At 48.5% G+C, this 26,003-nt stretch overlaps 3 protein-coding genes across 11 annotated transcripts; all 3 read right to left on the reverse strand.

Moving 5' to 3' along the window:
• Window positions 1-285: 285 nt before the first annotated feature.
• tox4b (TOX high mobility group box family member 4 b) lies at window positions 286-5,348 on the reverse strand. Its single transcript, XM_061669684.1, is given in 10 exon segments — window positions 286-1,277; window positions 1,360-1,514; window positions 1,637-2,251; window positions 2,323-2,403; window positions 2,550-2,873; window positions 3,694-3,882; window positions 3,884-3,955; window positions 4,026-4,310; window positions 4,381-4,449; window positions 4,577-5,348. Coding segments are annotated over 10 exon segments (1,956 nt in total). The 5' UTR covers window positions 4,685-5,348; the 3' UTR covers window positions 286-1,219.
• A 376-nt stretch (window positions 5,349-5,724) lies between these two features.
• On the reverse strand, window positions 5,725-19,767 carry LOC133398069 (solute carrier family 12 member 6-like). Of its 8 annotated transcripts, none has more exons than XM_061669678.1 (27): window positions 19,627-19,767; window positions 16,665-17,636; window positions 15,376-15,470; window positions 15,181-15,306; window positions 14,234-14,332; window positions 14,095-14,149; window positions 13,342-13,472; window positions 13,014-13,255; window positions 12,834-12,949; window positions 12,562-12,759; window positions 12,330-12,494; window positions 12,023-12,121; window positions 11,817-11,874; window positions 11,574-11,748; window positions 11,358-11,476; window positions 11,192-11,290; window positions 11,000-11,119; window positions 10,460-10,564; window positions 10,212-10,380; window positions 9,882-10,077; window positions 8,982-9,151; window positions 8,438-8,569; window positions 8,265-8,372; window positions 8,147-8,170; window positions 7,166-7,491; window positions 6,880-7,013; window positions 5,725-6,775 (listed from the first exon to the last, which is right to left on the reverse strand). In XM_061669678.1, exons 2-27 carry the CDS (start codon window positions 16,885-16,887, stop codon window positions 6,684-6,686), a joined length of 3,576 nt encoding a protein of 1,191 aa, XP_061525662.1. In that variant the 5' UTR covers window positions 16,888-17,636; window positions 19,627-19,767; the 3' UTR covers window positions 5,725-6,683. The 8 variants fall into 8 exon arrangements, with proteins under 8 accessions (XP_061525662.1, XP_061525659.1, XP_061525667.1 ...); XM_061669675.1 differs by having other exon boundaries at window positions 14,234-14,380; XM_061669676.1 differs by having other exon boundaries at window positions 5,726-6,775; window positions 12,562-12,756; window positions 14,234-14,380.
• Window positions 19,768-19,821: 54 nt separating this feature from the next.
• lpcat4 (lysophosphatidylcholine acyltransferase 4) lies at window positions 19,822-25,623 on the reverse strand. Of its 2 annotated transcripts, none has more exons than XM_061669686.1 (13): window positions 25,357-25,623; window positions 24,723-25,086; window positions 23,769-23,881; window positions 23,625-23,685; window positions 23,397-23,455; window positions 22,581-22,615; window positions 22,452-22,506; window positions 22,295-22,377; window positions 21,207-21,332; window positions 20,987-21,137; window positions 20,836-20,928; window positions 20,532-20,667; window positions 19,822-20,352 (listed from the first exon to the last, which is right to left on the reverse strand). In XM_061669686.1, exons 1-13 carry the CDS (start codon window positions 25,450-25,452, stop codon window positions 20,213-20,215), a joined length of 1,512 nt encoding a protein of 503 aa, XP_061525670.1. In that variant the 5' UTR covers window positions 25,453-25,623; the 3' UTR covers window positions 19,822-20,212. The 2 variants fall into 2 exon arrangements, with proteins under 2 accessions (XP_061525670.1, XP_061525669.1); XM_061669685.1 differs by having other exon boundaries at window positions 23,397-23,476.
• Window positions 25,624-26,003: the final 380 nt, after the last annotated feature.

Here is a 26,003-nt window from a genome sequence, read left to right on the forward strand (position 1 = left end):
CTCGAACAACAAAAGAAAAAACACTTAAAACTGTTGCTTTAATTCCTTCATTAGTTTTTATTTTATTTTAAATCCCCCTGGCTCTCTTTTTTTTTTTTTTTTTACATGTATTAATGACTATATCGTATGCTTGTCTGTTGAGTTATTTTCTAAATTGAGGGTTTTTTCCCAATAAAGATTAAAATTTACTTATTGAAGCGTAATTTAAAAAAAAAACAAGATTATACTCACACTAAATCCTCAAACGTGGTTTGTGAGGCCCAAGACATTAACACGCAAACCAACTATATTAAAACATAAATGTTTTATTACCAGCTCCCCTTTCGTGCTGAATTCCTCTGCACACGAGCACTCCATATTTCATATTCATTTAAAAAAAAGCTCATCAATTCCTTTTCAGTCAACAGGATTGATGTCTTTTTCACTCTTGACACGTTCACCTCCGATGTTCCACACGACACGAAATTTGCATCGCAGTTCATAACAACAATCCAAGCGAGAGGACAAAGTTTTTCTTTGTTTGTTTCTTGAATCTTAGCACCAATTCTCAGTGTTTCTTGATTCCTGAAAGGTGGCTTGTACATGTGGCGACCACATCGCTAAAAACCTTCGACCCTCTCTTGCGACCCCAAACTAAAACGAGGGTTTTCCCCCTCAAATCAGAAGCTGCCTTTTAGCGAACACTACCAACAAACTTGATCCATCGACCCGGACAGAAACAAACGAGTGCGATGGAGTGAGGTGCCTTTCCTCCACCTTTGTTCCAAACAAACAAGGAAGCTGCTGTCCAAATGTTTACAGAGCACAGTTTTCACATTTCACTCACACACACACACGCGCACGCACACACCTCAACCCTCAATGTAACACAAACACAGTGAAATCTTCGCAAATAAAGCAACACCTGGAAGCAGTCTTGACCCAAATAGGATCAAAAATGTGTGCCAATACCTGAGCCTCATCTGGCCTACACTCACTCACTCACTCACTCACTCACTGGTCCTTGGTCATGCGGGAGGGGTCACTGATCGCGCAGTGGTACTCCAGGTATAAATGGTTGTATGTCTCTACGTGCCCTGTGACTGACCACCCAAGGTGTCGTCCACCTTTCACCCACTGTCAGCTGAGATGGACTCCAGCGTCCCCGTGACTTTGAACCGGGTAAGTGCTTTCAAAAAATAAAAATTAAATGGATGGATGGGTCACAAGGGTCCCTCCGCTAGGTGACCGTGGTGGAGTTCTGCCCTCGGATGGCGCACCAGGCCGTGAACACGTCCCTGTAAAAGAGCAAAAAAATAAAGAATTCATACCAAAACTGCTGTTAAAGGAAAAAAAAAAAAAGTTTCAAGGACCAGTCACCTGCAGTGTGTAGCGACACACTCGTTGCTGCAGTACTCTTTGTCCCAGTCTTTGCTGTCCACTGCCGGGTTGGTGCAACCGGTGCGCACGCAAATGTTCAGACGGGCGGCGGGCGTGATGCCAAGCCTGGGGGCCACTTTCACCTCAACCTCCATCTGACACACAAGTAGACATTGTCGACATCACGGATAGCCGCGCGCGAATGGAATGCTTAGGCCTGGTTAACACTGTCAGTGGCGCCCTTTGGGGGACAAACTACAAAATCGGCTCCACTTACCCCTTCCTCAGCCTCCATCACTTCCTCCCCTCTGGCCACCGCGGTGGCGGCCGACTGTCCCTCCGCCTTTGCCGTATCCGACGTTTCGCAGGCCGACGTCACGATGACCGGAGCGCCGGGATCCGCCTGACGCACCGACGGTACCACGTTGATCTGTAGCGGGGGCGGAGCCGCGGAGGCCGCCGCGCCGCCTCCCCGAGGCTTGGCCTGCAGGGGCGGCGGAGCTTGGGCGTGCACCATCTGCTGCAGCCTGGGCGGCGGCGGCGTGCTCTGCATTTGCTGCAGCGGCGGCGGCTGTCGCGGCGACGAGGCGGGCATCGCCGTGACCGACACGCCGCCGGAGGGCAGTTGCGTCTGCTTGATGATGATCTTGGCGACGGGGGGCGGGTTGGTCTCGGGCGGCGGTTGCGGTCTGATGGCGCCCGTGCGGGAGCGTGTGGTCACCTGAGGCAGGTCCAAGATGATGTTGGAGGTACAGATGTTGGTGATAGTGTTCTCTTCCGGGTTGTACTGCTGGGCCCTGGTGGGGCGCGACACGGTGGGCGCCACGCTGGCAGCTGGGGGGGCCTGCGGGGGCGGCGGCGACGGCACCGAATCCAACACTTCGATGGGGACCTGAAGAGAGGAGGCTCGGACAGTCAAACGTGTCCGCCGCTCTCGTGAGCAAAATATCATCGGTGTCACACCTGACAATTGAGAGAGGCCCTGTACTCTGCAAGTGCTCTCATGTAATCCTTCTTGGCGAGTTCATTTTTCCTTTTGTAAACCTGTAAGAGGGGGAAAAAAAAAAAAAAAAAAAAAAGAGAACCATTTGTCACCTCTGAAATCAACGAGTAAACGCAAACCGCTAAAAGAAGCTTGGAGCCTTTCGGCATAAACAAAACGGGAATGCCACGTTTTGACTCCACGTGACCTGTTTCTGCTCCTTCCCGAGGCTGTCCCACATGGACGCCACGATCTTTGACACTTCTCCAATGGTGGCTTTGGGGTTTTGTCCTTTGATGGCTGCCTGAGTATCCCTGAAGAAGAGCGCGTACGCCCGCACGGGCATCTGCGGCTCGTTGGGGTCTTCCTTCTTCTTCCCCGCCTTGCGCCCCCTGCCGCCCCCTCCCTTGCGGCCGGCGGCCGCCGAGGCGCCCGAGGCGGGGCCGGACGGCGGCGCTTCGGCCGCGGCGGGGTCCGGGGAGATGACGCCGGGACAGAAGCTCTGAGAGATCGGAGAGTCCACCAGGATGCTCTGGATGGCGGGGACAGAAGCAGCGTGCCGCGTCACACGAGAAGTAGAGTTGAGAAAGAAGAATGAAGGTTTTACGACATTACCGGGTAATATATGTCACAAAGTTGATGTACGGCAGGGGTGTCAAACTCATTTTCGTCGCGGGCCAAATTGTAGATACGGTTTTCCCTCAGAGGGCCGTTATGATTGTAAAACCATATCAATCGTATTATTACACATAGACAACAAATTGATGGGTAACTAGTTTTGAAATCAGAAGTCAAGGATAATGGTTTGTTCCACTATTGTTCAAGGAACTCTAAAAGGGGTTTGGAGGCAAAACATGCTTACAATAGTTTATTACTATTGATTATTATACAACAATTTGGAACAGATTTTAGCAAGAAACGTGGAAGTTGAACTGATGCGGCGGGCCGGAGTTTGACACCTGTGACGTATGGTGTTCCAGGTTAAATTGCAAATATCACATGCAAATGTATTTATACAGTAGCTAGCCAGCTGACTGTTGTTAATTTTTTGTCGAATGGGTTGCCGAGGGGTTGAGTAATCGTCAAAATTCGACTTTAAAATACACGTCGGCCCGTCATGCATTTTCATTGTATTATTGTGCACGCGTGTCTGCTCATGAAAACAAAATGTCTCATATTTATGCTTGATTGCGACGCCGTTCCTTTCCGTTCGTCCTGCCATCTTGGGATATTTCCAAAATTCCCCAGTTTGACTTCCCGTGGAAATTTGCTTTTCTGAAATGTTGTCAGCACTTTTTCCACCCCAAAAGAGAAGCGGTCAACTTCCAAAGGGAGACGCCCGGGAATCTCACCCTGCGGAAGTCATCCATGTCATCATCCTGCAGCGAGCTTGTGGGCGACGCCGTAGCCGACAGCGGGTGCTCCGGCGACCGCGGGCGCTGTAGGATATTTCCGGCCCCCAAGCCGAGACCCAGCTGAGCGCTGAGCTCCGACTGGTCGATGGTGGTCAGCTGGCCGGAACCCAGCAGGCCTTGGCTCACTGTCTCCCAGCGGGACGTCGATGGTGACCGGAGACGAGCCGCTAAACTGCGAGCCGACGGGATGGCCCAAATCCTGCGCACACGGCAAGGAGAGGAGCGCGTTTGCGTGCGTCCGGCCGGAACGCCGACGGGAACGTCCTCACCATTCCCAGGGACGAGCCCAGCAGGGCGCCTCCGGACTGGTTGATGACTCCCAGACTCAGGTGCTCCAGACCCTGCGAAGGGGGGTGGACAAAAGTGGAGGCGAAGGAGGGGTCGTCGCCCTCCACCACGGCACTCCCGGGGACCGCCCCGCCGTCGGAGGGACTGGCGTCTGACAGCTCCCCGAAATGGGACACCACGTCGGAAACGGTGAGCGACGAATCCGGGTCCAGCGAGATGGGAGGGATCTCGAACTCCTCATCGCCCAGACTGGGAGTGTGGAAGGTCTGGAAGGGGCGGAAGGAGAGACGCGCCGGTAGTAACAGTGACGCCGTCCGGAACAGAAGGTGGACTTACCTCTGACGGAGCCAAGAAGGGATGGCCCGACCCGGAAATTGTCAGGTAGTTGTCATTGCCTCCGGGGAACTGAAACATGGAGGATTGCGTTAAAAGAGGGAAATATACGAAATCGGCTTCCACCCTCAGTTTTGGCACGGATGACAAATGCCTTCAGCACCCGCCCGCCACCCCTCGCAAAGCACACGGGGGTCACCTTGTTGTCAGTATCAAATCCGTTGAAGGACTGCGGGTCCAAGAACTCTGGATCGCCGTCGTGCTGTCCGCTCTCGCCGGTAAGATGGGAGTAAAAATTCAGGTCCATCACGCCTCCCCCAACCCCCCCCCCAAAAAAACAAACGGCTCAATAATGACAACAGTCAGATGCCAACATGTGGACGCCCAAAATAATAACGCCCTAATAACGTGCTTCTCCCCACGTCGTATGAACGTTTAGCTCGTAGCCGGATTTGACGCAAGGCTGCGGTGCTGCCGCTCGTCTGCTCGTCTGCCCCCCCCCCACCCCCAGAAACAAACGCTTCTCTCCGGCAACTGTGAGCGAGCACACGCCGGCCAGGCTCCGAACACGTCCGCGGTGAAAACGACTCCGTGCGTGACCGTCGCGTCCGACTCAAACCCCCGACGTCTGGGCCGGCCCAGGCTGCTCAATGGAACCCGAGCTACCGATGGGGAGGAGGAGCCAAACACCACAGCGGACATGCAGCCATGTTTGTTTCAAAATAAAATCAGCTTAGTTCACCCTCAACACAAACAACGGTCTGTCTTCACTCACGACACCGCGTTAATCGTGCGTACCGAAATCTTGAAACAACGTTAGCTGTCAAGCGTCAAACCCGAGCGAAGATGTGGATTAAAAGTCTTGTGTGACAACCAATATTATTTTATTCCTAATCGTTGCCAGTCATCACGTATGACGACAAACCTATTTTGCTTTTTGTTTGTTTGTTTTACGTAAAATGGCGTCACACTCCCGCTTACCTCCATGGTCGCTGTCAAATTTTGCTTTTGGATCCACTTTTCTTTGTGAACTTCGGCCACAATCGATTTCCTCGACGATCACAACATGGCACCGGCGTCGGCAACCGGATTGGACGACGTACGATTGGAAATGACGTCAGCACGTTAGACTGGGGCGTTTGCGGACCGAGATTAAGGGTAGTATATTTAACCACTCAAAAACACAACACAAGGAAATGCAGGTAGGCCGAATTGCTGCTATAAAAATGTAAGTTATTAAAACAACTCTTTGTTATTGATCTATTCACGAACTAATCACTAATAAATCAGTCACGTTTGAGTTTCACGTCATTTAGATGTCATGTGTCACTGTCAGAGAACTTCACCAACGTGCAACTATTTTTTTTCTTCAAAATCACTTTATTCCCAAAATGTAAACACAAACAAATGTTATGCCACATTTCATATTTGTGTCATTAAAAAAAAACCAAATTGGAATCTCTGTATGTATGTACAGACAATAAACGAATGTTTCAAAGACAAACAAAAATAAATCCCTGCACTGTAACACTAAAATCTGCGGAAGGAAAAAGCAGTTCACGGCTCGTCGTCTGCAACAAGCTCTCATTCACACACGCAGACAGCGGCACATCAGCACATGAATAGTTTCTGAAAACGCACACATGCATTCTGGTCATTTCCATCGGGATGGTCCATTTCTCGTCTCGTCTCGAAAAGGGCCAACCTCTTGAGACTTTTGCTCATGGGAATATTGACGGTATTGCAGTTACACAGGAAAGTGTCATCACGGGAGGTGCAGGTGAAGAATTAGCGAATGTGTGAAATGTCCGTTACATCACAACAGAACTACCACGGATCCGTTCTGTCACCAGAAACAAACAAAAAGTATGCCATCCATGTACAGCAGTTCAAAATGACAGGAGATAAGAAACCATGTAAATTGCTATTGTGGAAACAAAAGTGCAAAGCAAGACAAAAAGTCCAACATTTGGAATGAACATTTATCGTGATCATAAAAAGAAAGACAAAAATTCAACCCTGAGTCTCGTCAGAGTAACGACAGCCTCTGACGCATGACATCTTGCAATGACCGTCAGCGGGAAAACACACTCGTTTGACTTTCACAAAAGCACGATGCTTTATTTTATTTATTATTATTTTTTTTTTTAAATCATTGCAGTCTGACGCCAGTGGAATGGAAAAGGCGTGCGTGTGTCATGACAAAAGAGTGACGACGAGTGACAAGCGGCGGACCATGCAGCAGATGACCTCCCCACCCTCTCACTTCCAGTAGATAGACAGCTCCTTTCAAAGCTGACGTCTCATCAGGAGTAGATGGTAATGACTTCACTTCCTCCGCCTCGGACCAGCAGAACACGCTCCAAACCCTCCGTTAGAACCTCCAGGAACTCCATGTCTGCTCAGTGAGTCAAAGATTTACATTAACACTGAACCTCACGGAGCACAAACGCCAAACGCCAAACGAGTTCCATCTATTTGCTGGATTTGGGTTAAGGATACAGTTCTCATCTCCCTCTGGATTTCTCGGCGGTCCCGGCATGTTGAGCAGGACTACTCGGGCATCGTGGGATTTGTTGACGATGACCTCGTTGAGCTTGACGGCCGTGTGCATCCTCCTCACGTTGGAATGGTCACTGGCGGGAAAGCAATTTAAAACCAGAGATTACAATTTCTGAAGGAAAACAAAATTGCGTCTAAATGTATCGATTGCATAAAATTGTTGAAAAGTACAATGTGAGACCAGAAATTGGAATTGTTTGACATGGTCGAAAAAAATGTTACTGACGGCCGGATGCTGAGCATGTCCCGGAAGCCCTCCGGCGTGGAGCATCCAGAATGCGCGGCCCGGTACTGCGAGGCCTTCTCTTTGGTCCAGGTCATTTGAACGCGGCGATGGCGTTCAGACGAGGACCCGTCGCCGGCCGCCGCTCGGTCCCGCTCGCCGCCGTCCGTGTCGTCGTCCTCGTCCGAGCCGATGCTCGTCAGTCGCAACATAGAGTTGCGGTCCTTGACGAGCTGAGCCTGCGCCGCGGGGGCGGCGGAAAAACAGGGTTTGTCAGGTCTTTGGCAAATCCAGCATTTCTTCCAGCATTGTCGGCACCGGGGTGACATCTACAAACAAACACACGCTGACTGGCTTGCTGGCTCTTTGTTCTCAGTCGCAAGACAAATTCAGCGCACGATTAGAACGACTGTGGGCCTGATTTACGAAGCTAAATCGTGTGTTCGCTTTAACGGACGAGCTCCAAATCGGTCTTCAGCGCTCAATAGATCTGAGGCGATACTTTTTGTTGTGCACAAGCGCTATGTCAAGACGCAAAATCAGCCAGCACAACTCCCATCAGGTTTGATAAATCTCACTGCACATGCTAAATTCGTCTGTTTGCATAAACTCCTCCCACAACGTGCAAAAACGAATTGCACCCGGTTAGTAAGATCAGCTTCATCATCGTTTTGCGTCAGCAGAACTTTAGTAAATCAAGCCCTCTGTCTTACTCGTAACTTTTTTCCCACTACTGTATGACATCACTGTGCAAAGTCAGAATGACAAGGGCACACTAGTAAAACAACTACATGTTACTTCTGAGGCAAAACTGTACAGGAATTGACAACTGTGTGCTCCTACTACTACTGCTACTACTACTACCAGTGTTGACGTTGTTACAACTCTACTATATAGTTAACATCTAGCGCTTCAATAGCAGTGCGCAGTTTTTTCCGATCTACTTGGATGAGCTGATAGCTGGCTACTCACGAGAAAACTTACATCATCAAAACTCCAGCGAACCCGCTGAGGGAATCCGGCGGCGAGAAGGAAGCCAACATTTGAATATTTTGGGAGACAGTTGGTGCGAAACATTCCAGGCGCACGGCCGCGGCCTTACCTCTCGCTCGCGGTCCGATTTGGAAAGACGCATCTGGCGGAGCATCTGGGACCTCTGTTCCATCATCAGGGTCCTCTCGTAAGTGTATGCGCTGATGTCGCTGTCATGCTGAGCGGGGGGAAAAGTCACGTTATTCCGTGGTCTTTGACGACGGGGGAGCAGCAGCGGCGTACCATCTCCACGACTTCCACTTCGGCCTCGATGCGCAAGTGATAGAGGAAGGTCGCCAGATCCTTCTTCATCTGGATGGAATTGTCCTCCATCTGGGCCACGGTGAAGATGCGCATCCCGCACTTGCGCCACACCTGTTCCAGGCGAGGAGGTGATGGCCCACGTTATCCCAGTTGACCAAAACAAACAAAATAACGAAGACGAATATCGAAAAAAATATTTCCGTTGACAAAAACAAATGATAACTAACTGATACGGCATTGTGTCTGTTTACAAACAAACTATAATGACAGCAAAAAATGCCCTTTGTTTTCATATTTGTTTATTTTTCATAGATAGGCTTTTTTGGTTGCTTTGTTCATTTTTATGACAGCTGTACGCCCGTACTTCTCCACGTATGTCTGTATTGTCCTGTTCCCAGGTGCCCAAGGCTCGCACGCCACGAAGAGCAGCACAATAATATAATATTAAAACAATTAAACTCACAACTCGGAAACCCAACTGTAAAAACTAACCAAATATTGAAGAAGAGGCCTGGGCTCTGACCTTGTGCTGGCGCAGCAGGAAAGGCAGCAGCATCAGCATCCCGCCGTCGTGCACGATCCACCACACGTCCATGTAGCCGTCGGCGCACGGCTCGCTGTTGCTGGGGAACAGGGAGATGTTTTTGGGCACCAGCAGGGCCAAGTGTGCGGCCGTGGTGACGCGCACCGTGTCTGGAAGCAAAGGGGGGCGCCGTCAGCCGCTCGTTCAAAAGGCAGTGGTGGGACGGGAAATATATCGCTACTTTTTGCATTGGATATTTAACACAACCACATAACTGTGCCTTAAAGTCTGCTAGCAGAATGCTGACATATAATGGGAAAAGCCATAGATGGGCTAACAGACAGACAACGGTGTTGCGATGTTATCAAGCGGTTATTTAAACTCGAAAGGTGGCGCAACATGTAGAAAAATAATATAATACTCCATGGCATATATTCTTTATCCTCTGTGAAAAAAAGATTAATATTACTGAGGTTTAGAGAGTAGCTGAGACCGTCTCCATGTACAGGATTACAATATGTCTTATACTGCCCTCAGATGGCCAAAGTGTGCATGGCACAAGGAGAAACACAATAGCCACTGAATTGAAGCAAAAAAATGTGGCAAAAATCCTTGAATTCATTCGATTAAATTAAAGTAAAATATTATTCAGGGCTATTTTTCTCATGAAAAACATTACAAACATTTTTGTTGTTTTGTTTTTTTCTAGGGGGGGGCGGGGCTGGAACAGATTAATGGCATTTCAATTCATCTCAATGGGGATTTGAGGAAAAAGTGTCTTGAGCAACGAGCATGGTCACCAAACAAACAAAATGAACTCCTATCAAGGCACCACCGTACTTCTTAAGTACAGAATGCAAGTACTTTTGCGAGAGGGAAGCGGCAAGGGTCGGGACTCACGGATGAAGGTCTTCCAGGACTGCGGATCCTCGCTCTGCCTCCAGGCATGAGGCCATCCCATCACCACGGTGTTGGGTTGCATCCCACCCAGGCCGCTGGACTGGATCATGTGACTGATGCCTTCACGCGCCTTCTGCGCTACGATGCACTGGCAGAAACCCTTGACTCGCTCCTTGTCCATCAGAAGCTTCAGGGTCTGACATGCACAATATGAACGCACCCAATAATATTGATACGTTTGATTTCAGCCGGGCAGCCGGTGACCGAAATGAACGCGTGCCATCGAGGATGAAGTCAAGAAGTAAAAGACTGGCTGGCATGTGGACTCACCTGTTCCGCCGCCAGCGCCTCTCCGTAGCTGTGCAGGAAGTTGCCGGAAACCACGGTGCCCACGATGGTCAGGCCTTTTCCCGCCTTCAGCTGGCTGGCAAAGGTCAGCAGGCGAGGAGACTTGACGTGCGCGTCTTCGTCCAGCTTGAGTAAAACCAACAGCTGAGGCCTGCGGGAGCCAGGTCTTAAAACGGAGCCCGGAGTCGTCATCATCATCATCATCCTCACCTCGTCGGAGACTTCCATACCTCCAGTTTTTGGTGTGCGGCGGGCCTTCTTCCAACCGCAAGAGGGCAAAACGGGCGGCACTGAGCGAGAGCCCGCGGATGCCGTCTCCCCACTCTTTCTCGGCTCTGAATCACACACGCACGCCGCAGATTTGCACACGCGGTGGCCAGATCATTAGGGGCACTTGTACAAGCTATACCGTACAGTGGTACCAAGAAAAACAGGACCGTATTGTAAAATGCAAATATGAAAACATAATCAATTAAAATGAGTGTGTAGGAGGGCGGGGCCTTGTGAGTGATATCCGGAGCCAGGATTCAGTACTGGGATCATGACTACGTGGTTAGTTCAGACTTCTCCATGATCCTTGCGAGTGTTTTCATTTTGTCGTCCCGTTCAATAAACAGCCGAAAGTGCGTCGGCGACTCTTGGGCGCATCCGAAACTCACTTTTCATTTAAAATTTGGGCTCGCAGCTGAACAAAGTTGGCGCCGCTGTAAATCCAAGGCAACACTGAACAGCGCATGCCGAGCTTGGAATCCATCACCGTGGCAACGTACCCGTGGTACTCGATGTACTTGTAGATCATGCCTGCAATGACGATGGCGACGATTGCATAGTACCAGGAGGAGATGAACATGAGCGCCAGGCAGATCGTCATCCCCAAAAATGACAAGGACCTTGACACACACAAGCAAAGAGACTGTGAGTGCGTGAGAGACCACGTGCGTTTGTGGCGGCGGCAGACGCACCAGTGGTAGTAGGAGAAGCGCGGCCTCCAGTTGGGCGTCCTCAGGAGGGTTTGCAGGGCGCACGCCAGGTTGACAAACAGATAACACATCAAGAAGAACCTGGACAGAGAAGACGATTGACAGCTCCGTCACAACAGAGACGTTCGGGATCCGCGGGGAGTCTCACATGGTCAGGATGGGAGCCACCAGGTCCAGAGATGCAATGAGGATGCCCAGCTCAGCGATGAGGGCTGTCAGCAGCAGTGCCCAGGTGGGCTCGCCGTTTGCTTTGCCGTGACCGAACACCTGACGCGCACACGTAAACGCACGTCAGCATACTGCCTGGATCATTTGAACTTTTGGCTGTTATGGTAGTGCGAAGTCCTATAGCGTCAGTTCCGACCCTAAGGAAGGGGATAATGTTGTCCTTGGCGATGGCCTGCAGAAGTCTTGGAGCACCCGTCAGCGACTGGAGGCCCGCGCCGCACGTGGAGAAGAAGGAGCCCACCACAATGACCCAGGGGGTAGGCCAGGCTAGCGTGCCCACCACCAGATTCCCTTTGACCGAGTCTCCGAACCTGCGGGAAGCAACGAAGATCAACATTTCGCGCACACTTCTTGGAAAGACGCGACGAGTGAAACTGACTTGTCTCTGAGGACCACGCCGTCAACACAGGCGCCGAATAAAAGAACGCTGGTTAGGTCTGGGAGAAGCGAGCTAAGGAAAACACGGGTGCATCAAGCCTTCAAATGTCAACTCAAACACGATGACTAAAGCTTTGTCTTGGTCATGTCACAAAATATACATCGTTACATGTCGAGGTCATGAAGGTGAATATCTCTCAAGGATACAAACAAAGGAGGTGGTGAGGATGGCGAGGATGGTCCCAATGGGGATGGAACGCTGGGCGTCTTTCAGGTCCCCTGACCGATTGGAACCGGCCATGATTCCTGAGGAAGACGGGGTGGAACTTCTTAACGTGAACAAGCTTCAGGAAAACCCTCATTTAACTACGAGGGGCAGTCAAAAAGTAATGAGCCCAATTTTCCTCTGGCTTCATTTATGGCAATAGAACTATAATGAAGAAGAAAGCGAGCCAAGCCCTCGCTTGTGGCTGCAATGCAACGCATCTGGTTCGAAACTGAAGAAAGCATTTACCGGTGACGGAAGGGAAGAAGATTCCCACCAGCAGAGTGAAGGATGTGGTGATATCAGCAAAGACGTAAGGCTGCTGTGTGGACGCAGCGTGCGCTCCTTGGGAGGAGCTCAAGGAGCCTTTCTCCACCACGTCTCCTTTGCTGAGGTACGAGCTCCACAGGTTCTCTGCCACGCAATGTAGGAGCGTCACACCTTGTCGTGGCCAAACAGCTGGCACCGTGTGCGGCGTTACCGGTGATGACGCCGCTGGCCAAACCGGGGATGCCTTCGATACGGGAGAAGTTGTTGGCGGTGAAGTAGTCGTCGCAGGAGGCGTTGAGCTCGGCGCTCTGGCAGAAGCGGCTCCACAAGTACGTGGTCTTTTCCGCCAGAGGGGGACCGGGGCTTGGGCTGGGCTCCAGTGTCGGGAGCGCTGTGGTGTTGGCGTCTGCTGGGGAGGAGAGCAACACTTTGACAACTCGGCAGGCTTCCTGAGCTGCTGCGCACGTCCAGATCAGAACGCACCGCCGGGAAGCGTCTCGTTGGCGGACTCCCTCTCGGCCGAAAGCAGGACGGTTTTGGCACACCGGTCGTCGACGAGATCGTGGCCGTTGATGGTTCTGTTTCCGAGCATACATACCCTGCAAAGATGACGTGTTACTTGGGTTGCAAAGCGGTTCAACATTTCCGTTCGGGCGCACGTACGAGAAGTTGGGCGGCTTGAAGGCGGAGACCAGCGCGCCAACGTAGATGGAGACGATGGAGACGATGACGCAGGCTAAGAAGACGGACGCCAGCTTGTTGACATACTTGACGCCCACAAATACCAGCAAGGACATGAGGAGGAGGCAGAGGGAGCCGTAGACGCGCATGTTGTTCAACATAGCCGCACCCTCGCTCTCCAGCCCTATGGCAGTAAAGATGGCCGCTTCTGGCGCAATGTACATCTGGAGGAGGATAAAAGCGAGAGTCTGTCGTGTGACTGACGAACAACGACAAACAACAACGCGAGCAGGAAAAGAGAACAACCAACCAGCAGGATCTCGACGGCTCCGAGGATGTACATGGCTCCTGCGAAGGTGGTGCCCAGGTAGAAGCACAGACCAACAGCACCCCCGAACTCTGGACCCAGAGAGCGGCTGATCATGAAGTAGGAGCCTCCGGCTGAGCAGAACCAAAGAAGGTGAAGAATTAGCCTTCATTCTGACCAAAACCGAATTGCACGAAAACTAAAGCAGTATTTCCCACAGGAAATCAAGTAAATCCAATGAATCCGTCCCTGACACCCAAAAATATTCACAAAAAAATAATTATATACCGGATAACAACAGTTTTACATAGAGGAAATAGAGTGAAATAATTATAAATGACTAATGAAGTGGATGAATGAACATTTCATATCATTTTTATCTTTAATGAAGACTCTTGATGGCGTATGGAAGACAGGAGGAGGGGAGAGAGAGGCATTTTCATACTTTGCCACCAGTTCTTTCACAAATTCTATCATGTTTCTCCCTTTCTTTTTAAATGCTGACACTCTGAACTTTCTGTCGTATTGTGTGAAGTGGGTTCAACAGACAGCAAGGTGTATTCCATAATGCGAGCGTTTATGGGCAGCTCAAGGCAATAACAAGGCTCCCGGTCTGCTCAGCAACACTGATAAATTGGGGCAACAACGGCGTAACATCTTGTCAAAAGTCAGGCCTTCAAAATAAAACCAAGCCAGTTTCACCCCACTTTCTCTGGCCCCATGGTGGCTCATTTAGAAGTCACACTAAAGTGTTACCTGGAACCACTCCGTTGGTGGCGATAGCGCTCATCGATATGGCGGTCAGCATCGTCTGGAGGAACAAAAACAGTCACGGGCGGGTGAGACTGCGGCGTTCGCCACTCTATGCCACTTTACGACATTCTACGACACTCACGCAGCAGCAGCAGATGAAGACGATGCAGAGGCCCTGCAACACGCCGGCGGTCCCCACCACCCAGGTCAAACGCAGGAACAAGATGACGCCAAAGATGTTCTGCAGACACGGCAGGTACACGCCCATTAAGGTCCCCATGCGTGGCGACTGTGGAGGGATAGAGCACGCAAACACCCACGCAATCCAAATTAATGCTTCTATACAACTGTGGCTAAAGGTCAGTTCCCAAGTGTCCAATTCTGCAAAGGTGTTATCAGAATAGACAGGAAACTCCTTGATAACATAATATCAGTCTTATCTCCTGCTGGCGTCTCCTTATCAGCAAGATGTCAGGGCAGGTCAGCCTCACATCACTTACTCACGCAAAAGACTAAATGGCAACCAGCTTTGGTGGGGGGTGTATCCTGGATGGTTCACCAGTAGCTGCGTCTGCTACGCAACCATCAAGTGCGACGTTATCATTTTTCATGGGAAACCGAGGACATCAATGTCGGACTCTTTCACAGAAGGACTCGCTCTCCCCGCCACAGACATACGCCGTCCCCAAGTGCAGTCGCCTGCTAACCCAATCGCATTCAGACAGATTCACTGGCCTGCAGACAGTCGGAACCGACAGAACGTCAACTCCAATCCACGCAAAACAACTGCAGGCAGAGTCGCTACTCGCTACAGTACTGAAAATGTGTACTAAAGTCACAGGACGCTTTGCAATAATGGATCGTAGTGACCCTGCTAGCGGCCGTGTTCTGACTGTCCGCGAGGCAGTAAATGTGTCCGATCGTGATTTGGTGAATTTGCTAGTTGACACGACCAATTGTGCTAGTTGGTGGAACTAGATCTCATCTCATAAGGTGGGTTGACTGAGCCGATCGTGGACAGAGTTTTTTGTCTCTACCCTTTGACTGTCTCCATGTTGAGCCTCTACATTTCCAAACGATTTCAAGTACCTTGGCCTTCTTCTTCTCGCTGTTGCTCTCAGCTTCCTCATGCTCCTTGGCGCCCTGCATCAGGTTGGTGTAGTTGGCCAGCCGACTGAGCAGAGACGACACTTTGGGCCGTGTGTCCATCTCCTCCTGTGAGGAACAGGAAGACGACAACGTTCGAGACGGACGGAATGGGGCCGCGCGTTTGTTTGCACACACCTCAAACAAGGCCAGGTTCCTGTCGTACAAGTCGTCGTCATCCGCGCCGTGGCTGTTGTTGATGTACACGCTGGAGAGTTTGGAATTTCCATCCCCTGCAAAGGCAGAGCGCAGCAGAGGTCAACACACCGAGAGCAAAGGAGCTGCGATCTTGCGCTAAGCGACGGCCGCTCGTCTGTGACCGGCGACCTTCACCGTCCACCTTCACGTTCGTTGCTACCATCGCCCTGACAAATCACAAGTGTGAAAGTAAACACAACGCTGGTTAATATTCAGCCGCTGCAACTTGGTCAACACGCACGCAATCGTAGAGAAGGTTCAAGACCCGTTCCTGGATAGCTGTTCCTGACCCTTTTCAGGTTCTTTTCTGCGCTGACAACAATAAGAATTTAGCAATTCTGTCATTGATTTGACAGATTCTCCTGTCCAAAAAGAATCCTCTAAAGGTGCAACGGGGGGGAGACGATGGAACGGCAAAAATCAAACAAGATCAAATGACAGGCGTCTTCTAGCTGCGGTCAGCACACCTGCGTGGGATTTGGCGGACGTCATTGCGGGGAGCCGGCAAGGGGGACGCGCCGCGCTACTCAGAGGGCTTTGACCCCGACTGAGGGACGCACGTGGAGATGCCGCGCAGCCCGCTTGAAACTCAATGGGATTAAGCGGCTCAATTCCTACTTAGGCAAGCTCATTATATACTAATAGTGTGAGTTGTCCTTGTTACTATGGACGTGCGCAACTACTTCTTTTCCTTTGTGGACAGGCACGGAAGTGAAAGTGTCCACTTACTGTCTCGCAAGCAAATTGTGGCGTGTTTGCTGACTCTCGGCTCAAATGCTGAGTCAGGGAACCAAAGAGAAAGCTTGTTCGGCCAGTTGTTTGCAAAACAAAAGCCCAACTTCTCACTTCACCGAGAAGGGAGTTTATGTCCGATGGATTTAAAAAAAAAATTATCATCTAAATCTGTCCCTGTTGGTCTAGAATTCAGTTCTGTGGTTATGAACACCGCCTGCTACCGAAACCTGAAGTAAGTCCTTTCTGGAAAAGGGGACTCACTGAATATTACGGAAAAAGGCAAAAATACGTTGATAATCATTGTTTGATATTTGCATATGACTCCATTACATATTATACTTTCGAAGCCAAAAGCTGCCACACTTCCTCGTTGCGCTTGTTTGAAACTCTGACAAGAGTAACCGACATCTATTAAAATCCAGATTAAATTCCAGATTAGTAGCACAGTGCACACCTAGGGATTATTTTTTTCCAAACATGTGCACCCTCCTCACCTTGCTCCATGTTACTGTAGTCCGGCGTTTCCGTCCCGCCTCCTCCCGCCGGCGCCGTGACCCCTCCCGACGTGTCGCTAGGCGGCTCGCTTCGATTGACGCTTTCCCGGGAGCCGAATCGCACGTGGGTGCCGGAGCGGGAGCTGAGTTCAGGCGACGTGTCGGACAGCCCGGGGTGGTCCTCCGCCTTGGTGGGCGTCACGGTGAACCGCACGGACGTCATGGCGAAGGCCTCTGGGAAAATTGGGGGGGATTCGGGACGACTGGGGCGAGGGAAGGGGCTGGTGGGCTCACAGGCTAGCGAGCGCGGCTGAACCGAACCGAGTTTAGCTGACGCTTGCAGGTGAGGTAACGGCAGCTGGGATAATTAGTTCTTTTCCAGCAGCCATTCTCCATCGAGGCAACGTGCAGTTTTGGAGAAGCTTACTTTGTAAAAAAATTAGTTGGTTCCAATTACAAGTTATCCTGTTGAAACTTTAATCGTAGTGTCATTAACTCAATGACTTTCTCGAAGTAATACAACTAATGACATTTTATTATATTTTGATGAGTTTTCTTAATTTTTCTTAATAGAATGGATCAACAACGTGGAGCTTATTTGGAAAAATATGCCATGTTTGAGACTACGGCAGAATGGCACATGACCAGAGACAGCCAATCAGAAGCGTCGGCTCTCGAAGAGGACGCGATTTGGGGGGAATAAAATAAAATAAAATCGGAGCTTTGCAGCTATTTTTCAAATGTAAATAAAATTGTAATCCTGGAATTGAATTACACACTATCGCTATCACTATCTCCCGGTAATGTAATAGATAAGAATTACATAGATTTTGTAATTAAATGATGTAATCTCGTTACATGTAATTCGTGACTCCCCAACGCTGACAACGATATTGGCCCCCGCCAATCATAAGTGAGGAGGTGGCGCTTTCCTTCAAAGCAAACTGGCGCGGGTGTATCTCTTTTGCTTTTCTGCCAGGCGGGGCAAGGGAAAAGGTTGGCAGGGTGTTGTCGACAGGATCGCGGACAAATTGAAGGGTCAGGAGCCCGGAACAGAGTCACGGGCGGGCAAAGGATTGGAGCAGGAAACGAGAACAGGGAGAATAGAGAAAAAAATAAAAACACTCAGCACACATGTACTCATCAAAAGTAGGAAAGTATTCTTAAAAGTGTCAAGTGAAAATTGTCTTATAAATTTGACACACCACAGAGAAGAGTGTTGTTAACAACCATGCCAAATTTGAATGGCACAAAAAAAAATAAAAAATAAAAAATTAAATGAATGGGACTTTGTCTAGCCCCTTTTCTTATATCTACAGAACTACATGTTTGTGCCACGAAAATACATCCGCTTAAAACCTCTGGTGGCTGGGATACATCCCACCCAGGTCGTTGCGGGTCTTTTCCACGCTGCGACAACGAGGCGCTCTAAAGCGGCCATGCCAACGCGAAGCCAGGGGTCCAAATACTGGCTGTCACGTCAGACTTTTTCAAATAACCCCCCCACCCACTCACTACTCTGCCTTTGTCCCCATGATGTACGCACACTTGAAACCAACAATGAGGCACTCTACAGCTGCCAAGCCAGCGCACCATCCAAAGGGAAAATGCAATTTCGGGGTGGAGACAATCGTAGCGATCGTACGACACGTCGCAATCGCGCAGAGTAACAGCTGATGGCGCTAAAGTTCTGATAAAGTAGGGGAGTTGCGACTCTCGGTGCTGGACAGCCAAGTGCGTACTGGGTGTCGTTTTAGCCACGCCCCCCGCACCCCCGACCCCCCAAAAAAAGTTACATTAAAATGGTGAAAAACAGTTATAATCGCCACAATTGAGCACTCCGTAGTTGTTAGTCTTTGCACGTTTCCAGCAATTGTCATGTATGTCAAATAAATGTCATGTATCATGCATGAATTCCCCGGACAGGTCTGCTGATTTAAGTGATTCACGAAGTCCTACCAGGATTAACCACGTCTACCAATGACTCACCCAGGTATCGACACAAACCCCGTCAAACAATAACTGGGGTCCATTTGGAGATGGGCAAAAAAAAAAAAAAAAAAAAGCGGCTCCAACCGGTTGTACCGGTCGCTGCTGGCTGAGGGAAGACGGCAGCTGGATGCCTTTTATGCACAATGTTGCGATACCTTTCTTTGTCTTGTTTTTGGGAAAAAAAGCAGCTGTGTGTGTGTGTGTGTGTGTGTGTATGGGTGGTGGTGGGGTGGCAAACACCTTGCTTGATTTTTACCCTGAGGAAACTCAAAATTCCTTCGCCAGCAGAATCATTCATGTTGACTGCATGCAAATAAAAAGTCAGGTTTTTTTTTTTTGATACGCAAGAACACGATCGCCACAATTTGGATCAACTCACGCGTCGTTTGTTTGGCGGACGGAAAAAAAAAATGAAAAGAATGTGATTTTCAGGGTTTAAAATGCCAGCGCTGGTGTTATGTATTACACATTACCAAACCTCATAATTAATGTGTCGGAGTGGTCTCATGAGCAAGCCACTTGCCATGCTCGGCTTAACAATTCTACCTTGAGCTGGACTTTATCAAATGAATAAAGTCAATCAGGCACTAGATAAAAGGCGTTAAATGGTGAGAAATAAGCGCTGATGGAAAACGTCGCAACAGCTCATCGTGCGTCTTTATTGCGGCGTCTCAAAGAGGATGCGGACATTTGAAACCTGCTGTAACCGGCTTTCAAATGGGAAGACTCGTTCAAGACGTCGCGGGTCTTTCTTTCCCCAATTTGGGGTTTTCCGCCGGCAGTCAGCGGCAAATTATGATGGTGGTGGTGGGAGGGGGGAGCGCAGGGACACCGGCTGGCTTGGCTGTATCGGCCGGTAAACCAGACAGGATGCTAACGCTAGCAGCAGACTAGCCCATGCCGCACGCAACTGTCACCTGTCAAGCACTGTGACACACAATACACATAAAAAAACTAAAAAAGCTCATACCTTGCTCGGGTGTGGTCGACAGTTCGCCTCCGACGAGGTGCTCTACTTTCGTACATTTGTGGAAAGATTGGACTCCTCAAATTTTCGCAGCTCCTTATTGTCCAGCCGAGAAGCGAAATCGTTCAGTACGGCCCTTCTCAGTCGCCGTTCCCACCGCAGCCTCGCGCATGCGCAGTGGCAAAATAGTCACACCCGACACTGACAGACAAATCTGTTTACTTTTATTCAAAGCCCCTTTTGTTTCCCCTAAACACTCGAAAAAACAGATTACATTTTTAAAACCGAAACGAAATAGAATGAACGTCATCCGTAAACCTGTGAGAGAAAAAAAAAGCATATGGCATTTCTGTAATAAATGAAGCTATTCATATAAAAATACATGTACAATATTTTTTTTTTTTTTTGGACAGCTTGCACTTTAAAAAAATATTCACAGATAAGACAAGTCTATAATAACATTGGTATAGGCACAAACACACAAAAATGCAACAATACAATTTTTAGAATTATTTGGTTAAAGTGTCTCTGCGCTGAAGTTAAAAAAAAAAACAATAATTGCAATCACATCAAAAAAGCACATGAACCTTCACATGACTTTTTTGTTGCCATTGAGCATGTTTCCATTGTTGTTGACCAGCAACTGACGCGCCGCCTGGCCGGGCTGTAGGTGCTCGCTCACCACTTTCTGATAGGTCGGGTGGCTCGTGAACGTTCGCACAAGGTCATCTGAGGAACAAGGGGTACAAGGCCAAAGTAAATAACACACCCTGACTTCAGACGAGTGAAAGATTGTTGAACAGGAAGGACCGAAATAAAAATAAAAAAATACTTGAAGGAAAATTTTACTTTTAGCAGATCTCATCGTATCTGTACTTCTAGCTACCTCCAGTCATATATTAAGTTACCTCGACTTAACCGGCCACCACTGGAGACCTCAGCGTAGAGCTGTGCAGCGTGAGGTTGACGTAAACCCAACAGCGCCGCCGTCAGGTCCGACAGCTCGTCGGCACTCAGACTTCCTGTCCCCTCTCCATCGTACAGCTGGAAGGTCAAAGAAAGGCCAGTGACTGGTCACGCTGAACGCCTGTTTATGGCATTTGTGTGAGAAGAAGCAGTCTACTAGTACATGGATATCAAGGATGTGGAATAAATCCTCAAACGGTTGTCCTAAAGTGTTCTTACAATGTCAACGTTGTGAAACGGACTTACATCGAAGGCCGTGTGCAGGAGGGACTTGATGTTAACAAGTCCAGAGAGAGCGGCCACATTCAGATAGATCTGTCTTAGGTCCACTACGTTTTCCTGAAAACAACAAGAACACGTCACAGCGATTACACGACAACGAACATCCTCGCGGTACCTTGGCGTAGAGGCCGCAGATGCTCTCTGCTGTCCGCCGGTCAGCGAGTCCAAGAAGACCGGTGAGCTCTTCGGCTCCGACCAGCGAGGATCCTGACCAACACCCATCGACCATTCTGTCCATCGCAGCTTCCACTTCACTCGCTCCCAGGCTGACGCACACAGAATACGGTTGATCATTTACAAACATCATAAAATGTCGACAGCGGATGCTCTCCTACCCGGCCTTGTGCAACAGCGTCAGCGCTTCCCTGCCGGGTGACAGCAACGGGAGAGACAGACTGCCCACTTTTTGGACGGGCACGCCGCCCTGCATCACGTAGTCTGTAGCCGGAATGCCGAGAGCCCTGAGGCAAGAGCGCGAGAACACGTTTCACTTTCCATTTGCACGCTTTTTGCTGTCAAAAATGACACCAACGTACAACATAAAGACAGTGTGTAGTCAAAAAAAAAGCAACAAACAGCATTTCGCCTCCCAGGCGCCCCAGTCCGGAGGCAATTTACATCCATTTACAAAACAAATAGCATTATTTTTTATCATCGTCTTCAAGTTAGAGTATACGATAACACATCAACCAATGTAAAATATGAAAATCAAATTCAAAATCAATGACTATATTTGGAACCATGCCAAGCACTTTGAGGTGGCATTTTTCATTATTCAAAGTAGTAATCTGCAGTTCACCGTGGAACCGTGTGTGCCTTTACACCGCTGTAAAGCTTAAAGCAATTAACATGCTTTAGACAATTGGAACTGTAACACAACGAACAACTGCGGTTAAAAATCTGATATTGAAAGGGATAACCTATTAAAAGCAGGAAAAATGTTAGCTCGCCAGATACAACAAATAATAGAAGCATGTATTAGGCCAATGTAGACAAATCTGTACAAATGAAGACTCCTCCATGCCGTAGAAAACTGGTGTTATGGTACTGACGCAATACACATTTGAATCAACAGTATGTTAGTATTTGCTATGAAAATGGAAAAGCTAACTAGTTTTCACTAACTAGTTTTCATCATTATTTTTTTTCCCGATATTGCGGCGCCACAGTGCCCTTCGCATTCGCTTATATTGCCTCATGGATGAGCTGGCTCAATCACGGCATATCACAGAAATCCTTAGATCAGTGATTCCCAACCACTGTGCCGTGAGAGATAGTACAAATGGACCAAAATTCACTAAACACATTCACTGCCATTGACGGCTTTAGAAGTCAAATATCCATGTTAACTGGGAAGGCTGGCAGTCAATGAGTTTTAAGTGGTCTCCAATTACAATTTACTGAAAATAATTGTGCGCCTTACTTTGCCATGAGCTTCTGCACATTGTCAGCGTACAGGATTGGGTTGTTTCTCTCTTCCAGCGAGGGATTGTAGACCGGCAAGAACTGAAGGACATTTTGTTATGCCGAACGGCAAGACAAAGAAAAAAAAAAAAACACATACACGCTCATTCACCGACCTCCACAGTTATGTTGGTGTAGAGTTGGGAAGCGGTGTGCCACAGCACTTCGCTCCTGTGAGATGGAAGAGAAACGTTAGCGCCTGCATGATGGACTCGAGTGGCACCATCAGCCCTGCAAGCACTCACCACGTTGTCCCTTTGTGTGACCAGCGGACTGTATCCTGAAACACAAAGATAATAGAAGATGGAAGTCAAGAAAAACATGCGAATAACACATTCAAATTCGCCTGGCTCTCGATGACATCAGCATTTCTTTGTCAGAGCAAACGAATTTTGACAATCAAAAACATCTGTGTCTATCTTTCATGCATTAATAATAATGAGAGTACCTGCTGAATATGAACTCTCTTATTGAAATGTTTTGGTAATTCCCTGTGGCCCAGAGACTCCCCAGTATGCCAACACACCTTATAAAAAAGATTCATAAAGTTTTCTTTGATTTAAAGTAATTATTGGCGTTTTAGTTTTCATCCACATGCTTAAAAACATCAAAATGCACTCGCCTTCCCATGCAATGGACTATTCCATCTTACTGCGAATATGTGGACTTGAAATAGGATTTTCTCAAAATCACACCTTTTAATTGATACGAAATATTCAAAACCTTTGTCGTAAGCAGACGGGGTTTGCCTTGGGTCCGCAAATGACGAAATACACCCCCGGTTAAGAGGTGCAATAAGTCGGGTAAGTCCCCACTGAAGGCCCAAAATCCTCTGTCATAATATCTGTGTCGCTAAATAAACTGTGCAAAATACACAGTGCATGTCGACCTCATGCCACCAATTCAAAGAATCGAGTAAAGAAAAAAAAACAAGCACTTTTCCATCCATTCTTATAAAACCCAACATTATTATTATTATTATTATTGATCCAGTATCTGTGTGTGTGTGTGTGAGTGTGTGTGTGTGTGTGTGTGTGTGAGAACAGTCAGCCTCCACTCACCAATTTGTTGGGGAAGTGCAACAGAACTGGTTGGACCGGGACTCCGCAGAGAAAAGCACCTGAAGGCAAGGAAGGAGAAACTCAAAAGCAGAGAAGTCAAATTACTCAAACACTACGCAAACATTTGGCTGCTACACCCTTTTTCCTCCTCATGCCATTCATTCCATATGACTCGAACGCGGCATCAGAACTGGATTGACTCGTGCAGCTCAAGTCAACTCTCCTCACCGGGTTTGAACTTAATCAGAGCGCTGCCGTTTGTGGTGGTGCCCTCAGGAAACATCAGCATCTGGCAAAGAGTCACAAAAAAAATAAAAATAAATAAAGTGACTTTATCGGTGATGACCGGTTTGAATATTTGTGGTGACTTACTTGAGGCCAGTAGCCGTTGGAAGTGATTCTCTCCGTGAGCTGGGCGACAGCTTTCTTTCTGGAATCCGGATCGCTCCTGCTCACCAGCACAGACTGGTTGAACTCCAGTAGAGCTAACACGGAAACAGGTCAACACACACACACACACACGTTCGGTGGATATAAAATGTCTACACACCCCTGTTCAAATGCCACGTTTTTGTGATACAAAAAGAGATCACGATAAATCATTTCTAAACCTTTCCCACCGTTAATGTGATGATAACCTGTACAACTCGATTTTTTTTTTTTGTTATCTTTTCAAGCAGGCGATGTAAATATTAACCGACGAAAATAATGTGTCCACACCCTCTTATAACTGGAGATGTAGCAGTGCTCAAAATTAACTATTCGCTTTCACACAAGTTACACAGCACACACCGACCAACATTCAAAATGTGTTTGGGAGAAATTGTTTGGGTGCAGTGAAACCAAGGGTGAACTTTTTGGCCATGATTCCAAAAGGTATGTTTGGCGTGCTTTGGTGCTGTTTTTCTTCAGTTGCAACTGGGGCCTTGGACGAGGTCGAAAGAATGAACAGCAGTCAGCGTTACTGCTGAAGCAAAAAGTCTAAAAAGGCCTACTAGACCATCTAAACTTCATTTAGGGATAATCAGAAACACTTGAAACGGTGGCAGGTGTTTGAACGGGATTAGTTCATTCTGAACACAGCCAGGTCCCAGTTCTGCGGATGTGTACAATTTTGCAACCACATTATTTTACTTATATTTTACGGACTATATTTTACTATATTTTACTTCAGACTTTTAACGATTCAATTTACAGGTTATACTGCAGGTCACATTAGTTTTGAAATGATCATTCTTGGTCGAATTTTTTAACATCACAAAAACCTAGCATTTGAACAGGGGTGTGTAGACTTTTGTACATGCGTCCTCCATCAGCCAAGCTCACCTCCAATGACCGGCAGGCTTGTGTTCTCCGAGCGGGACACCACGGTGGGCAGCTGGGTGGTACACAAAACCAGCATGTCCAGAAAGCTGCTGTGGGGCGCCACCACCAGCACGGGGGCCTCCCTCAGGTCAGCCCGCCGACCTTTGACCCGGACCCAAAAGAAGCCCACGGAGAAGAAGACGGCCCGGCTGAGGAGCCAGACGCCGGGATGGAAGAGCCAGCGGCGCCAGCCGGTGACGGGTCGGGCGCGATCCTCCGCCGACAGCCCGGCCAGGCGAAGGCGGGCCAGGGGCCACATGAGCAGGAAGCAGAGGCTCGCCAGGACGATCCGAACCGGGAACAGGATGCTTCCCAGGATCAGACCCTTAATTGGGACGCAACAACCATCGCGACACTTCAGAAATATAGTCCACGTTTTGTGGAGCATCGACAGATCAATATTTGCATATGAAATACGGCAAGAAAGAAATTCCATTGTCCAAACGTGGCAGGCAAGCGCTTCAATTAACTTGTGCATAGGGGGAAAAAAAAAAAAAAACAACAACTCAGATTTGCTTCGGCTAAACAACAACAAACCACAAACAAACATGGAGCCTCAGTCAGGTGAGGTTGAAGGGAGTCAAAAAGTTCTCACCCGGATTCGTTGGAAGCTGCTCAGCGTCACCTTGTGATAGAACGGATTATTGGACCCGTGATGGGACCCGCGGACGCCACCCTCCAACTTTTCCATGGTCACGCCCCCCCCCCCCCCCCAAAAAAAATTTAATAAAAAATTTCAAAAAAAATACCGAGGAGAAACTAAAGTAAAAACAAGCCCGTGAGAAGTCGTCAAGCGAGCGACGGGAACACACTGACGGCTCCACGTGTGGAGGTGTGTGCAAGACGCTGCTGGAGATGTCACTTATAGGCGGACGCAGCCCGTGACGTCACGGCACTTCCCTTTCCTGCGGATGGTCGGACCCATATTAACAACCACGGAAGATATGAAAGCATTTTTATGATTTTTAAGTGTGAAAGAAGACTAGTAATACAATCATCACTTCCTTAAAATGGAGGGGGGAAACTGACAACGACATCAAAATAATTGCTTTTAATAATTGTTTCAGGTACCTCTTAATGATTTTCATTATTATTTAAGTAGTTGCTTGACATTTAATTTTATTTGATACTTTTTATGTACATTTGAATTTTTCTTTTTTAATATAGCTGAGCAATTTTGTTCTCTTTGCAGTTTTTTTTTTAATAAAAACAAAAATAACAAACGCATTTGACACGAGTTTA

The sequence above is a fragment of the Phycodurus eques genome, chromosome 23 (genome assembly GCF_024500275.1).
Source record: "Phycodurus eques isolate BA_2022a chromosome 23, UOR_Pequ_1.1, whole genome shotgun sequence".
NCBI lineage: Eukaryota > Metazoa > Chordata > Actinopteri > Syngnathiformes > Syngnathidae > Phycodurus > Phycodurus eques.